General features: G+C 45.9%; 1 protein-coding gene across 1 annotated transcript in view; it reads right to left on the bottom strand.

The window, feature by feature from the left end:
- Positions 1–210: 210 nt before the first annotated feature.
- The window catches only part of LOC146829801 (nicotinamide N-methyltransferase-like), a 37,905-nt gene continuing 20,530 nt past the window's right edge, over positions 211–17,585 (bottom strand). Inside the window, exon 3 of the mRNA XM_085608505.1 lies at positions 211–997. Within this exon, the coding sequence (XP_085464631.1) occupies positions 562–997 (436 nt within the window). The 3' untranslated portion in view covers positions 211–561. The remainder of the gene's footprint in view (positions 998–17,585) is intronic.

Here is a 17,585-nt window from a genome sequence, read left to right as displayed (position 1 = left end):
AATTACTACTAATACACATTTCATGTGTTTTTTATAGCTATATTTAAATATAAAATGCACATTTAGAAATCATAAATAGTGGAAAGAGGGCTGTATCCTGTTCTCCAATGGAAAATATCCACTGGATAGCTGAACCATCTATGCATGGGCAGTAATAGACACACACACACACACTTAGAACATTGCAGAACAAAATGCACAAGATTTCAATTGTTTGAGAGAATGGATCATCATTTTATTGTAAGATTGAATCAACCTTTTTAGCTGCAATTCAAATGCAAGATCAATCATTACTACTACAGGACGTTATTGACTCCATTTCACCTAGCAGTAAAGGACAAGGGGACATTGACTGAGACAGAACCTGGCAGAGCCAAGGGAAGGTGGTCCCAGCAAAAGCAATGTCCAGTTGTCAAGCAGTGAGGAGAGGCAGAGAGCAGAGCACCACTGGTTTCAGCAGCAATAGGGTCAACAAAGGCGGTGAAAGAAGACATTTGATGCAGGACAGGTACAAGCTAATCCTTTCAATATTATGTCTATTAATTGGGATCCATAAGTACATTAAACAGGTATTTCTTTTCGAGCATGAACAAGTATTAGACCACTGTAATCTATCACGTCACACAATTGATTAACCGTCCTAGGAAACACCTGCAGCTCCTCAATGACATAGTCAGCATCCCCTAGCGCTTTCCTTATAAAACTCTCATCCACACATAGATGGGGAAACTTAAAGCTCCCAATCATGTAATAAGTGGTCTCAAGGCATGCTATCATTATTAAATGCCCTCCATTTTTTAACAGTGATGAGACATTTCTTAAAGCACTGCAGAACCCTTCTTCATCTGTCATGAGGACCTCCAAACAATGAGGCAAAATCAGACAGTCAGCTTGAGGCAGGATGGTGGGAGATATTGGGTTACTTTTGCTGGCGTCAAATCTTAGAACGTGCCTCATTTTTCCTCTTAATATATTTTGCTTTTCAGCCCCCGCATCTCTGAAAAGAAAATAAAACATTTTAGTTTGATTTTATTATTGATTAAAACGTGATCTTTTCTCACAAGTTATGTCAATTTTTCAAAACCAGTTTGTATGAATATAAACTATATGTTTGCAAAGGGGCTATATATATATATATATATACACTAGCCATCAATTTGCACAAAGTGCACATTTATAATAATAACTCCACATCCACTTTGACACTGTGGTATGTTGTGCGACCCTTGACCTTCCTGGTAGGTATCTCCCCCCCCCGCTGCAGCTCTGCCTGCATCCCCGCTGAGGTGTACTGATCGCCGCCGAAGTCGGGCCCTCCACCACCCGCAGGTGCCCCCTTTTTTGATTCTATGCCCCGTTTTTCTGACTGCTGTTGCCCCCTCTTTTGATTCTGTGCCCCGTTTTTCTGTCTGCTGTTGCCCCCTTTTGATTCTGTGCCCCGTTTTTTGGTCTGCTGTGTCCCCTCTTGATTCTGTGCCCCTCTTGCTGACTTCTGTGCCCTCTTGATCCTTGCCCCTTGCCTGTCTCCTTCCCACAGTAGCTCCGCTCCGCTTCCCTGCCCTGTCCCAGCTGCTGCTTCCCCTAAGGCTTGCCCCCTCCGCGCCCATTCACTACCCCTGCAACACACCTCCCGCCTCCCAGCTGCTCCTCCCTCCACACCTCCCCATATATGGCAGCCGCTGCGCGGTGAGAAGAGCGACCCTTGACCTTCCTGGTAGGTCGCTCCTCACCGCTGCAGCTCCGCCTGCACCCCCGCTGAGGTGTACTGATCGCCGCCGAAGTCGAGGCCCTCCACCACCCGCAGGCTTCCACCTGCGCCTCATCCCTGTTGGCAAGTGGTGACCTTAGGTTCGTATCCACTCTGCTGTGCCATATCTCTGTCTGTCCGCTCCTCTTCTGTGCCACCCTGCCCCCGCTTGCCGTTTTGTTCTGTGCCCCCTTTTTTGATTCTGTGCCCCGTTTTTCTGACTGCTGTTGCCCCCTTTTTTGATTCTGTGCCCCGTTTCTCTGACTGCTGTTGCCCCCTTTTTTGATTCTGTGCCCCGTTTCTCTGACTGCTGTTGACCCCTCTATTGATTCTGTGCCCTGTTTTTCTGTCTGCTTTTGCCCCCTTTTTTAATTCTGTGCCCCGTTATTCTGTCTGCTGTGCCCCCTCTTGATTCTGGGCCCCTCTTGCTGACTTCTGTGCTCTCTTGATTCTTGCCCCTTGCCTGTCTCCTTCCCGCGGTCACTCCACTCCGCACCGCTTCCCTGCCCGCGTCCCCGCCGCTGCTTCCCCTGTGGCCCCGCCCCCTCCGCACCCATTCGCTGCCCCTGCAACACACCTCCCGCCTCCCAGCTGCTCCTCCCTTCCCACCTCCCCATATATGGCAGCCGCTGGCATGCCTAAGGCAAGCCCGTCTGCGCCCGTCCGCGCCTGGACCGCGCCCAGCACCAGAACCCCTGCCTCCCGCACCAGCCACGAAGACCGCCTCCGCTACGACGCCAACACCCTCGTCGCTCTCAACCCAGGAAGGACCCACACCTGCTGCAAGGCTGCTCCGAAGCGCACCCACGGTCCCTTCACCTGCCTGAACTGCAGCTTCTCCTGCCTCTAAGGTGCTGAGACACCCGCCACGACGGAACCCAACCAGCTTAGATGCATCTTGATCAACACCCGCTCCGCACGGAAATATGCCGTCGAGCTCTGGGACCTACTCGAAACCGCATCCCCGGACGTCGCCTTCCTGACCGAGACCTGGATGAATGAAGCCTCCTCGCCAGACATCGCCATAGCCATCCCCAATGGGTACAAGATCACCCGCAGAGACCGCAGCAACGGGGCCGGAGGAGGAATCACCATCTTCCACAAAAACACCATCAGGGTTTCAACAAACACCAACGACACCCTCAGCACCACTGAACACATGCACTTCCAGATCCACACAGACCCCAGGACCACCCTAAGAGGCACCCTCGTCTACAGACCGCCAGGACCCCGGCCTCAATTCTGCGACTCCACCGCCGACCTCATCAGAATGCACGCCCTGACCTCCACCGACTACATCCTCCTCGGAGACCTGAACTATCATCTGGAGAACAACAATGACAACAACTCCTCCACCATGATTGACAACCTCGCCAACCTCGGATTAAACAGCTTGTCACGACGCCGACCCACATCGCCGGTCACACACTTGATGCCATCTTCTCCTCAGGCCCCCATGTCACCTTCAGCCACGCCTCCGAACTCCCCTGGACAGACCACCGCTGCATCCTGTTCTCCTTCCAAAAACCCCCCACACACCACCGCACCCGACAGATCCCCCACCGCTGCTGGGGCAAAGTCACTGAAGAACAACTACAGACAAGCCTCGCACTCAACCCTCCGACCAACCCCACCAACCCCGATTATGGTGCACTCACCCTCGAACGCTGGATGAACGACTGTGCCAATACCGTAGCCCCGCTGAAAAAAACCCCAACAGAGACACCAGCAAAAGAGCCAGCTGGTTCACCCCGGAACTCCTCACCTCAAAGCACACCTGCCGGAAATTGGAGAACATATAGCATAGCGACAAGACGCAGGACAGCCACGCTGCCCACAAAGATGCCATCCGCAACCACCACCACCCCTACAGGACTGCCAAAAGGACCTTCTTCACAGACCGCCTTGACAACAACGCACACAACAGCAAGGAGCTCTTCAACATCGTGAAGGAACTCTCCAACCCCAGCTCCAGCACCAACGACATCCCGCCATCGCAAGCCCTGTGCGACTCCCCCACCACCTTCTTTCACTGAAAAATCACTGACATCCATGACAGTTTCAATCCCTGGACAACCCCTGCGGGCCTCGTCGCACCGGACCCACCGCACCCCACCGTCCAAGACTCCCTGACAACCTGGGCCAGCGTGAGCATCGAGGACACAATCCACTCCGGATCCCCGTCTGACCCTCTCCCACACCACATCAAAGCCGTCAATTCCATCACACCCCACCTGTGCAACATCATCAACTTCTCCTTCGAGACCGCTACGTTCCCTGAGAACTGGAAGCACGCAGAGATCAACGCCCTACTGAAGAAGCCCAAGGTGGATCCGAGCGACCTCAAGAACTTCCAGCCCATCTCCCTGCTTCCATTCCCAGCAAAGGTCATCGAGAAGATAGTTAACATCCAGATCACCCATCACCTCGAAGACAACAATATCCTGGACCCCTCCCAATCAGGATTCCGCAGCAACCACAGCACCGAGACCGCCCTCATAGCCGCCACTCATGACATCAGGATCCTTCTAGACAATGGCGAGACGGCAGCCCTCATCCTCCTGGATCTCTCTGCTGCCTTCGACACCGTCTGCCACCACACACTACGCATGTGCCTCCAAGACGCAGGGATATGGGAGAAGGCCTTGGACTGGACCACCTCCTTCCTCTCCGGCAGAACTCAGAGTGTCCGCCTCCCCCCATTCTGGTCCGAGGTCTCTGAGATCATCTGCGGCATCCCACAGGGATCCTCTCTCAGCCCGACGCTGTTCAACGTCTACATGGCACCACTAGCACGCATCGCCCGACAGCACAACCTCAACATAATCTCATATGCAGACGACATGCAGCTGATCCTCTCCCTCATCAAGGACCCTCTCACCGCCAAATCCAACCTCCACCAGGGAATGAAGACCATCGCCGACTGGATGAAGGAAAGCCGACTTAAGCTGAACTCAGACAAGATGGAGATCCTCATCCTCGGGTCCAACCCCTCAGAATGGGACGACTGCTGGTGGCCCTCATCACCGGAGACCCCCCTGGCCCCTACCGACCACGCACACAACCTGGGAGTCATCCTCGACTCGAAACTCACCATGACCAAACAAGTCAACACAGTCTCCTCCACCTGCTTCAGCACCCTCCACATGCTCCGCAAGATCTACAGATGGATCCCGACAAACACGAGGAAAACAGTCACCCAGGCCCTAGTCAGCAGCAAACTCGACTACGGAAACGCCCTCTACGCCGGAGCCTCGTCCAAGCTCATCAACAGACTACAAAGAATCCGGAATGCCTTTGCCCGCCTGATCCTCGATGTCCCGTGCCGCGACCACATCACCCCCACCTGAGGAACCTGCACTGGCTCCCCATCTACAGAAGGATCTCCTTCAAGCTCCTGATCCACGCACACAAGGCACTCCACAAAACCGGCCCAGGCTACCTCAACAGTCGACTCTCCTTCTACGTACCCAACAGGATACTCTGCTCCACTGACCACGCCCTGGCCACGATCCCGCGCATCTGTAGAACCACTTCCGGAGGCAGGTCCTTCTCCCACCGTGCCGCCAAGACCTGGAACACCCTCCCCCTCTACCTACGATAAACTGAAGACCTGCTGACCTTCAGGAGACAACTCAAGACCTGGCTTTTCGACCAGTAGCAGCAGCACCCCCCCCAGCGCCTTGAAACCCTTACGGGTAAGTAGTGCGCTTTACAAATTAACTGATTGATTGATTGATTGTGCTGAGGAATAAAGTGGATGTTTCAAGATTAAAGCATTTGAAAAACACCATTTAAAATAATTTCAAACATATAATACTGTAGGAGGTTCTGTCCCTATAGTGCACGTGGCTCTCACCCATATGGGGTTTGTATGACACAGACATTAAACGAAATTGTGACTGGTCCAGTCTTGATAGAAAATGCTCCATGGAGACAGACACAAACACATACAGATGAACCACATACATTTGTGCACATACACAAGCATTCTGAATGATGTTTGTGATTACTAATACATTATTTTCCAGGCTTCCTGTGATCAATATATCAGTTTATAACTGCCTTACTGCCCTCCTCCACCATTTCTTTTAGATTGTATTTAGACACCTGGACAATATATCTGAGTGTTATGCTCAGAGAATTCTCACCTCCCTTTCAACTTGTTGCACAGCTTTAAGAGATTCCCAATCACCACCTTAAGAACTGCCACTTCCCCCTCTTGATCACAGTAATCAATATACAATTTTTCAGTGATCAATATATTTTCCAAACTCTTCTCTCTTGTAGTAACTGGACTCTACCTGCTTACTTACAGTCTGGAAGTTGGAGTGACAAAATTCCCTTATAGAGAATTATCGCAATGAAGTCATAACATTTGCCACATATTTGTATGTATTATTTGTACTTAGGATTTCCAGAACCGGTAATACCTCTGATATTTGTCCGTTAATAGCTTTGTTCCAATTTGATGAATTTCTTCAAAACTTTGCATGCCCGTTGCTTTTACTACGTCGAGAGAGGATACAAGGTTTTGTGGTGATTGGTCAACGGGGTGCAATTAAAAAGGAGTGACCCAAAGCGAGTTTTTACTCTTTTGCATTTTACATAGAAATGTGTATTGTGGATACTAGTTAAAATGGCTGAACGGATTTTGGTGAAATTTAACATGCTTTTATATTATGTTGTTCAGATTAACCTTTTTGGTAGAGGAGGTAACTAGGGTAAGTATTTTAAAACTGTGTTTCCTCGTAAGTTGCGCCTGCGCGCGTCTGTTTCCCCGAGCACTCAGTCTTGTGTATGGAGCGGACACCCACAGCACATCCCGAGAGAACATTCACGCCGCAGCTTTTACAATGCAGAGGCGCAAAAAATTGTAATTTCCTGGTTGCAGGGGATCCTGCTCTAGCTGATTTCCTTCTTAATGAAGCGTGGCTGAAGGCTGTTTGTGGGCCTGTGTGAAAATATTTGTTAATTGCAGCACCGTCATGCGCTGCAATTAACATAAATATTTTCACAATGGCCCACAATCATCCCGCAGCCTCGCTCCTTCAAGAGAAGAAATGTAGTAAGTCCAAAAGCACCACATTCAGTCTCAATATCTCTGCTAGTCAGTCTAGAGCCTATTATTTCTGCTCATGGGGCTTATGTGTGGCTGCTCAAAGCTGGTCTTGTTTCCTTTTACCGTGCCCTGGTCATGCCTATCATCAGACATTCCAAGCACTTTCTTCTGTGCTGCATAAGAGACAACCTAGAGCATGCGTACTCACAAACTTTCTCTCGTGGGCCAAATTTACAGTGTGGTTTGTGGCAGAGGGCCGCACCGGTGGGGGCGGGGGTGGGGCTAGAGCAAAAAAAAAACTGTGACCATGAGGTTGAACACAGGCCCCTGCAGCGGACGCCTTCGTCCACTGAGCCACCAGACCCGGCATTCCCACATCTCTATCTATCTATCTATCTATCTATCTATCTATCTATCTATCTATCTATCTATCTATCTATCTCGCTTTGTCTCCTTCCCTCCCTCCCTCTATCACTCTCTCTCACTCTCTCCATCAATCTCCCTCTCTCTGTCTCTCTCTTTCTGTCTCTCTCTGTCTCCCTCGCTCTGTATCCCTTTCTCTCTCCCTCCCTCCCTCTCTCTCTCTGTCTCCCTCCCTCTGTCTCTGTCTCCCTCTGTCTCACTCACTCTGTGTCTCCCTCCCTCCCTCTCTCTCTCTCCCTCTCCCTCCCCTCTCTGTCTCCCTCCCTCTCTCCGTCTTCCTCCCTCTCTCTATCTCTCTCTATCAGTTTGTCTCCCTTTCTCTCTGTCTCCGTCCCTCTCTGTCTCCCTCCCTCTCTGTCTCTCTCTCTCTCTATGTCTCCCTCTGTCCCACTCACTCAGTTTGTCTCCCTCTCTCTGTGTCTCCCTCCCTCCCTCTCCCTCTGTCTCCCTCCTTCCCACTCCCTCTGTCTCCCTCCCTCTTCCTTCCTCTCCCTCTGTCTCCTTGTCTGTCTCCCTCTCTCTCTGTCTCTCCCTCTCTGTCTCCTGCTCTCTGTCTTCCCCCTCTCCCTCGCTCTCTCCCTCCCTCTGTAGCACTCTGTCCCCCTTCCGCTGTAAACTCACCCGCTGCTCTCACTAGCTGCTGCCCCCCCACACCTCACCCTGCTGTCCCTGTCACCTCACCCCGTGCTGAGACAGCTTCCCTGGAACACACACAGCCGCCGCACCCAAGTACTTCACAGGTCTTTTAAAGACCATTCACTTGTTAATGAGGCTTTGTTGAATTTCACCTCTTCTTAGCACCCCTGCATCTCCACTCAAAAGCGCGCCTGCATCTCCTCTTAATCAGAGTGGAGATGCAGACAGGGGCGCTAAGAAGAGGTTAAATAGAACAAAGCCTTATTAACAAGTGAATGGTGTTTAAAAGAATCACCCGGCCCCCATAGCTCCGCGCTGCTGCAACCGGCGATATAAAAAAACACAGAGGTATGTTGCCTGCAAGGTCCGCGGGCCGCCAAGGAAGGCTTTCCGGGCCGCTGGCGGCCCGCGGGCCGTACTATGAGTACCCGTGACCTAGAGGTATTTCGGAGACTGGCCATTACTTTGCCCTCTTGAGTGCAAACTTCAGAATGGGACTCTTGTGTTGCTCAGTTGTTAAAGGAGGTAGGAAATTCAAATGCAAGTGTTGTTGAGGTAATTAACACCCAATCGAACAGTGACTTTGTGAAATATAATGCAATCACCTCACAAAGTCTGCATCAGAACTGCTACATGACACATCTACAAAAGACTTCACATCCCAGCCAGCGGCCTCATCGGAACCACCGCTGTGCGACGTACCATCAACACAGGCTTCTCACTGCAAGCCCCTTGTCGATGGTGTCCTCGACAACAATGCAGGACTCCTCATCACAATCCCTGCAATGTCCTTGAAACCAGCCGGTATGTTACACATCTCCGATGCGGGACTTCCCATCACAAGCCCCTCGTTGGCTGCATCCTCGATGACGATGCAGGACCTTGCTTTGCAGCATTGCAGCTTACAGGAACCACTGCTGAGTGACGCATCTCCACATCAGAACCTCACATCTCCTCCACTACACGACTGATCCTTGGCGTGGGATCTCGCAATGCTTTACAACCACGCTTTAAGGTACTCTTGTTCAGCGGGTCTAACTGGGTCCCTGTATCTGACCAGTGCTGCGTCGCGGTTGGCCTGAACCTGTGACTTTTTCCCAGTCTGACGTGCCTAGATATCTATATTTGGCGCTTAGTGCTTATAGGCACTGTTTTTACTTAAATCTTTAAACTTGCATATCTCTGGTACCACCGATTAGATATTTGTCATGTTGGTGTCAAATAATTTTTACGGTTTACTGCTTTTTGCCATGATACCAGAGAGTTAAGCAGAGGTTAATTTGGGATTTGCTTGTTTTTCATCCTGACAGAATATGGTTGCTGTTTGAGTAGGGTTTCACCCCACTCAACCACAAACCCAATTTCCAACAAGCAGGGAGTAGTACACTCTGAATCCAGCCACAGGTCCAGGAGTTTGAGGACAGCACTTGTAGGCCAGACCCACTGATCCCTGTATGGTATGCACACATGCGCGTACCCATGTTACCCTTGAGCGTGCCTTGTCTTCTTTAAAGCACACACACACACAGCACATCCCTGAGAGACAAGTATTCATGTTAATCACAGATCCCTGTAGAACCATGACGGGCGCTGCAAGCAGCCATCTCCGCCCAGCCGCACGCTATTAGGAAAGGGCATGAAGCAAGCCTAAAAGCTTTCACAATCACAAATATGGATTAGTGATTGATAAAGCCCAAGTGATATTTCAGGCTTGCTGCACACCTTTTGTTAATAGAGCGCTGCAGATTGCGTGCCTTTTTGAAAGTTTTAATGTTAAATGCAACCCCGTGCATTAGTATGTCGGGCTCTGCAATTAACATGAAAACTTTCAAAAAGACACGCAATCTGATGCCCTCCAATAACTAAAGGAATGCAGCTAGCCTAAACATATTCCATGTGCTTTTACAATTACTCGTATATGTTACTCATTCTGAAAGCACACGTCCTGCTTCTGCAATTAACATGTATACTTTCAAAATGCACACAATCTGCCGCAGCCACCCTCTATTAACAAAAAGCATGCAGCAAGCCCAGGGCTTTAAGTGAGCTGGGTCCTGCCGATGCTGAGTTTTTAAAAGCTGGTGCTGAGACAGGTCCCTATCAGGCTCTTCATTTCTGCTCTCACCCTCAGGGTCAAAAGAATTCTCAATTCTGCAGCAGTGGAACTGCTCAAAGCCTTTGGTGTAACTTCAGAGGACTTTTTATAGTTTTTTCACAGTCTGATCATTTCAGAACTGATGCATTTCAATATTATATTCAACACAGCCATAGTTTTGCTTATTTATCTTATGCAACTAACAACCTTTGACAAAGCCAATAGTCCTGTCTTGTTGTAGGTATAATGTTACTTGTTGTGGCATATATCTGAATGCAATGAAAGAAACAGCAAAATTCAAGTAGAACGGCACAATATGCTAAGCACAGATTTTTAGCTTAAGTGTTTTTAAGCCACACCCTTAATTACATTAGGCACGCCCCTTTGAGAGAACCCCCAGTTTTTTCATCCCACTTAAAGCCCTGAGTAAGCCTAAAACACTACATGTGCTTTCAGAATCACTAACAAATTATAGTGACTCTGAAAGCACACATGGTGTACATTCCCCCTGTGTATACAGGAAACCATCTTCAGAGCTGATAAGTGAACTCATGATTATCAGTTTTAAAGAGTGGAGTAGCCCCCGTCTTGCCCTGATGACCTTGAATAATTATTAAACAGATTATTAAGAATAGCATTTTCCTTACATTTATTTTTAATCTGTGTAATGTGTGAGAGTGTATAACGACATTTTATGACAAATGTGTTTTGTTTCATTCCACATCCATAAAAAATGTTTCTTTTAGATCCAAACAGGATCTCAGATATGAGAAATGGGAGGATGTCGCAGTGATTATTTGAAGTTGTATTAGTCAGTTTCTAGTATGTTACAATATTGGAAAAATACATCACTATTCCTGAATATTAACTAAAAACATATTTGGTATTTGAACCAGTGTGTGTGCACTGTTTGTGATCTGGCCGAAAGGACACAAGAAAGCTGAAACTGGATCATAAATTCAAAGCTGATCCGCACAGAGGCTCCCAAAATGTGTTTGGCTGAGGGTCCTTAAATTCCTTAAGATGTCCCTGAGCTGCCGCTGTGTAGTTAGTTCCGAGAGCAGAGGTTCACTGGTGCTGTGGAATGACGCCGTTTCCCGGGTTTCCTAATGTATGTTAGTGTAGATTTGTCGAGGTTGAAGATGCTCTGCACTGCGCTTTCTTGTTTCGAACATGACACAACCATTGTACGCCAGTCACCAATATGAAGGCTACTCCCCTGGCTGGACTGGCCTTAGCAGGCATCTGGCATTTGCCTGGGAGGCTGAAAGGATGGGGGTCAGTTTTGGAGCAGTGGGGGCCAGTTTTGTTACTGGGGCAGTTTTGCAGCAATGCTGCAGTATCGGCTCTCAGTAACAAAAGCGCCAGTGCTGGGGACCAGTTTTAAGCAGTACTGCTCGACACTCCCCCTCCCTCACGTGGGAGCCGGTGTATCAAAATTGCAAGTGCTTCTTTGGGTTCCCAGTCCGGCCCTGCCTGCTCAATTTAGCAGGCCTCTTCCGTTCCAGTACATAGGTCAGTTATCTGCACAATCAAGCAGGAAACCGAGGCAGAACCCCTGTCACTTCACCCACACACACGTTCAGGTTATTGGCACACAGTGCTGTGGGTATAGTGCACACAGACCGCACACTGCCTCACACAGAGGAAAACAGTTAGAGGGAAAATTGCTCATAAGTCATTTTAACTTAGATATCTGTGGCAATGGTCATTTTTGGGGTGTGTTCTGAGTTAGGGGCTTAGATATAGGTAAGTATTAGGTTTTATATTTTCTCCCTACCTATACTTTTATTAAAGTGGCAATAGATAAGGAAAATTATATAAAGTTTCTATATATCTTCTGATTATTTCTGAAAAATTCACAGAGAACTACGTATGAAGTACCAAAAAATGTAATATGTAGAACAAATAAAAAACAATGTAATACACTGATAAAGTGTACTACAATTTTCTAAATATTCAATCCTTTCAAAAATATATTGAACAGAGTTCGGCTGAAATACCAAGACATTTCTGCACTACTTACAACTATTAAAAAAGTTAGTTTAAAAAACCACATACGTACTTGAGCTGTTCTCCGAAAACACAGTTTTAAAAAAATTGCAGAAAAAAAATACATTTCCCTGCCTATTACCACATTAATAAAGTGAATATAGGTAGGGAACAACAAAATAACGTACTCCTACTGATATTTGAGGGCCTAACCCAAAACACCGATAAGGTGTCATAAAGCGATAATATACTTTTATTTGATTTCCTAAATTCATAAAAGGATGGAACATACCACCATAAGATGTACAATGTAACATGAGTGTACTGGATCAAAAACTTCAATAAAACAATTTTGTATTTATGCCCCACACATAGTTTAATTAATTCCCAAGGCCAAGAATATGTTAAGATTTATTTCGACCACAAGATTTATATAATTAGTTGTAGACATGATGGTTCCTCTTATTTCGAGTAAAGTGCTTGTGCTAACCGGGAAAAAGGAAAGAGAGAAAGTGCAAGATAAAATTCTAGAAGGGACTCAGCCGGACTACTTGATGGAGTGCTGGTCATCTGTCGCTCTTTCCGAGTTCTTTGATCATAGAGTCCTTGTTTCCAAGCTGCTAATTTCAAGAATGGACATATCTATGCTTCCAACTTCAAGTAAAGTGCTTGTGCTTAAGAGTGGGAGGGGAGTGAAGGAAAGTGCAATATAGAAGTTCTGGAAAGGACTCTGCCCATCTTCATGATCAAATACCAGTCATTTATTCTTCTTTCCAAGTTCTTTTGATCCTGAATCCTTGTTTTTGATTTTTTGCACTGCCCAATTCAAGAATGTAATAGTCTTACAAGACAGTTGGACAGAGGAGCCACTCAAGTATTTTATGAGTTCCAATTTAGGTTTCCCTTAAGGCTGGTCATAAGAGGATCTTCCTTTCATTGTGTAAAGCCGGGCAGATGCATAGTATGTGTGAAAGAGACTCTGCTCCCTTACCACAGAGGTGGCAATCTGAAGTTGACCAGATCCGTGGCCATTTTGGAGTGAGATCTTTTGTCGTGAAGGACCCCAGTCTTAGGAAAGTTAGTTTCCGCTTGTAGTGATCTCAGAAGCCTTCTTGTAGATATGGTTGCGGTTTCAACTGTTTCTAGCTTGGCATCTCCATCCATGCATGTTTTTTGCCGGCCAATAGAGCTTTATCTGTTTGCAATGATGTTTGTTTGATCTCTTTATTGGTCATTTTTTGGAATGCGGAGTATGGCATTAGCATGTGCCAGCTTCTTCAAGGTTTAATGTTAAAAGAGCTTGTTTTAAAATTAGAACTATGGACAGGTGCTGCCTTGATTGTTTTTCAACCTCCTCCCAGCAGTGGTGGGCCTGCATGTTGTCTTCGGCTGCCCTCATTCTCCAGTAGTACTTGACCATGGCTCCTTGTCTGGCTGGTATCTGATTTTTTAATCCGTATTCCAGACATATCTGTGCCTGAGAGATATGACGTGGGATAATGAACAGTTTCTTGGATAGTCTCGACTGGGCTAAATTTAGGGTTGAGGAGTCCTTAGTGTTTAACAATTCACAGATGTACATAATAGATGGAAAAGATTTGGCTGCTACAACCTTTAGTAGATGGTTTGTTGTGTTGCTGCTTAGGTTTTTCTGCAGAGTTTTAAAGGCAAATAATAATGGTTTTATTGTAGTTTGACCATGGTCTTGATGTTGTTTCTAGCTTAGTTGACAGTCTATAAGGACCCCCAAATATTTATATGTATCCACCTGCAAGAGGATTCTGGAATTTAACCCACAGATGAAAATCTGGCATTTTTTATGGGTGCTAGAGAAGCATAAGACATTAGATTTTTTTAGATTAATTATCAGTTGTTCTTTTGAAATATATAGCGCTAGTTGTGCAATAAGTCACTGCAATCCCAGTGGAGTTTGGGAGAACAGCACAATATCGTCCGCGTATTTCAGGCTCACTATTGTTGTCTTTCCCAATCTAAATGCCTAAGAGGTAGCAGTTTGTGTAAAGTAATGGTGTTTCTCTTTTGTGGATGGGTAAATATCCCTATCTAAACCCCTATCTAACCCTTCCTTAACTCCTCTATACTTCTTCCTTAACCCCTCCCCTTCCGCAGTTAGTATTCCCCATTGCAGCAATTCCTCCCTGTGCCTCCCTGTGCCTCTCATATTTGCAAGTAAAATGTATACTTATCTATAGCAGGGGTGAAGATCTCTGCACAAAGAAAGATATGGGAGGCAAAGGTGGAACCACTACACATAGGTGTGTGAACAGCAGTTTGTATTATGATAGTAGTACTATTGTAGTAGAACTAAACATCTTACTAATGCATTTTGTGAATAGGCCCCTGAATATTTAATTTGGTTTGGTAGCTTAAAATTCTACCCTTGATTCGATATGGCTGCTACTGTACAATGACAGGTGAAACATATACTTACCGGTTCCATTTTTTAATGTTCTCTTTGAAAGTCAGTCAGTCAAGAACAGCTTTATTCGGTTCATCTGAACCATACAAGTTTAAAATAGGATTTGGACAATGGACTTAACTAGTGCAACTAGTGCAACCAATAAATTAAAAGAATAATTCATAAAATACCACAAAAAAAATCTTTACATACAATAATTACATTAAAACAACATAGTAGTATATGGATCATACAAGTTCATAAAAGTTCTTGTTCTATAATAGTCAATTTCAGGCAGCGTACTATAAGAACCAATCATTATGCAGCATTTTCTGATAGCCAAAGAAACTTTGTTCAATTGGCTACCATAATACAAATGTCAGGTGCAGCCAGTGAGTGCAAAAAATTAAAACCATCAACATATGTGCAAAAGCGCACAGGCGATTTTTCCTTCATAATGGAAATAAAACTGTTCTCCTCTGCATTTCAGACGAAGTGCAAAATAAGATGAAGTGCGTAGTGCTTTGGCCCGTTAAGTTGTCACCCGGACAAGGTACAAACTTATCAGCCCACCCACTTTGGCATGGAAATGCCAATAAAAAGTGCACAGTGCATAAACAAAATCTAATTAAATAAAGTCTGGTTTGTAAATTGGTAGTAAAAGTTAAATAGTATGGCAGCCGGGTAAGGGGCAACTGTAGTCGGCCCATGTACAAGATGGCACGAATTTGCCCTAGAAAAATAATGGCTTTAGCATTTAATAGAATGCTCCCTGGGTTATCATTAAATGCCCCAGTCCTATCTCATGATAAGTATCCTTCACAAAGTGAAGCCATGGTATTTTTTGGGCATGAGCCACATTTTTGCAATCTGCACTTACTTCAAAAGAGAACGTGAACGCTTCTGAGAGCCATATTTGTGCTCATAGAAACAAGGAAGCACTAGATATGCAATCCTCTGCAAACTCTAGACCCGGTTCCTGATGACATTGGCGGTTGGAAGCACTATTCAGAGTCATCAAAAGGCTGAGTTGAGTATGCGGTTTAATTTTTCAATAACTATGTTTCCGGCATTTTCTTTCCGCATATCCTCAAAGAACAGTTCAGTTGTAGGTCCCTAGGTGCCAGAACTGCCTGCCTCCTGGTTCGGACCACTCGCTGATTACGTTTACCTTTCAGTAGTTGTTTCCATTCTTGTAAAAGTTCTATACAGGAACATAGATGCAGCAGATCTTCCGGTGCAGAACCGCATAAGCGGCACATATGGCCCGCCTTCTCCTTTAACCAGGGTGGGAGATGCTGTATGCGGGGTAGCAGACCAAGTCTATACTTCAGAAAGCTAATTTTTATAAACTTGGCATAGATCGAATTTAAGTACTTTTGAGCGACTGGTAGTCAGAGTCAACCATCCGTGAGCCCTTTTTGAGAGTGAGGCTTTATCCTGCAACCATGAAAGATATTTGACTGTTTTCCAAACCAGTTTCTTGAGCACGCTGGTATTTGTAGGTGTTTCTCAGAGTTGGGTCAATTCCAATTTTAGTAAGCCATTTTTAAGATAACTCGCTGCAAGGGAAGTGGTATGGTGCTCTATCTCCTTCCATAGCTGTTCATTTAAGGGGCTTTCGTAACTCTATCCCAGGTAATGATGTATGCCCCTTGTCTTGCGATAGATTGCTTCTGTATGCCAAACTCGAGTCTGATTTGCGGGGGTAAAGTATCTTTAGGCCGCCCACATATGATCCTATATGTAGTTCATACTGTGGAGTCAAGTATTTTGACATCTCTTCCTTTCTGCGCCTCACTGCCATAAGGGATTGTTGGTAGTAGCTTTGCACGAACCACGTGCACTATAGGTAGAATCGATGGGCCGTTTAGCTTAGAGTTTAAAGCTATTAAAGGCATTGCCAGTGCCAAGCCTTATGCCTAATGCTGTTCCTCTGTGCAGTGATCGTCATGGTTCTTGTTTTTTCTAGATTTATTGTTAGGCCATTTGCTTTGTAATAGTCCTGTGTAGCATTTATAAGATGTTGAAGGCCTACTTTCTTTTAGCTAATCAGTACTATATCGTCTGCATCTAGGAAACATGGCAATAAGATGTCTCCCAATTTTGGAGCATGTGAGTTCGCGGCATTTAATATCGGTACAAGATCAGTTAAAGAGTGTAGGTGCTAAAACGCATTCTTGTTTAAGCCCTTTGTCTGTTAATATGCGTCTCGATAGGAATGATCCATCGCCCAGTTTAATCTGAACCCAAGTGTCGGTATGCAGGTTTATCTGCACGTTTAAAAGGCACTGGGGGAGCTCGCAGCGATGCAGTTTGGACCATAGTCTGTTACGATTAGTGTGATCAAAGGCTGCTTTATAATCGATAAAACATAGATGCAGGGGCCTCCTTGCAGTCTCATCCTTATCAAAAAGCATTGCCATTGTTATTATGTTTGTAGTTGTCCCCATCTCTTTCGCAAATCTAGTCTGGTTTCATGGAATTGCGGATTTCTCTTTCGTCCATGCCTGAAGCTCCTCTAGTAGCGTTCCAGCAATTTTTTTTTGCCTCGTTGTCCATTAAAGCCATTGGCCGATAGTTCTGTGGAGTTGACCTTTCCCCTGACTTGTAAATTGGTGAAATAATCGATCCTCTCCAAGAGTCTGGCAAGATGTTTGTCATACTTATTTCCCTGAACAGTGGTTCTAGCGCTTCAGCCCAAACAGTTGACTCTTGCTTGTAGAGTACCGGTGGTATTCCATTTGGGCTGAGTGCTCCTTCTCCTCTCCTTGCCTATTTGCCGTTTGATTTAATGATCCTAATTTTGCTCGTTGGTAAATCCTCAGTTAAGGAGTCTTCTTCCGATTTCCCAAGTGTGGTCTGGTTACTTGTTGCACACACCATTCTGATCGTATGACCTTCTGATACATCCCAAGAATTATTTCCCCTTTACACAAAACTCTCAGAGATCTCATTATGGTTAGGATAAATAAATTGGTTTATGGTTCTCCAAAAACTCACACTGTTATTTTGTTTTATGTCGGCATGTAGTTTTGCCCAGAGGGCGTTCTCTGCTTCTCTGTTTGTATCCCTGTTTTGTTTTTTCAATAATGCCTTGTTCTTTCACAGTAAGTTTAATTGTATTGTATCATGTGGCTTACGTCAAAGCTGTCTCAATGAGCAATAAATGGAGTTCTTAGTAAGCTTGATTTCTTTCTTAGCGGTTTGT

This window comes from Triturus cristatus, chromosome 5_2, assembly GCF_964204655.1.
Source record: "Triturus cristatus chromosome 5_2, aTriCri1.1, whole genome shotgun sequence".
Taxonomy (NCBI): domain Eukaryota; kingdom Metazoa; phylum Chordata; class Amphibia; order Caudata; family Salamandridae; genus Triturus; species Triturus cristatus.
Note: the sequence above shows the minus strand (reverse complement) of the source record. Positions and strands in the feature narration are given on the sequence as shown.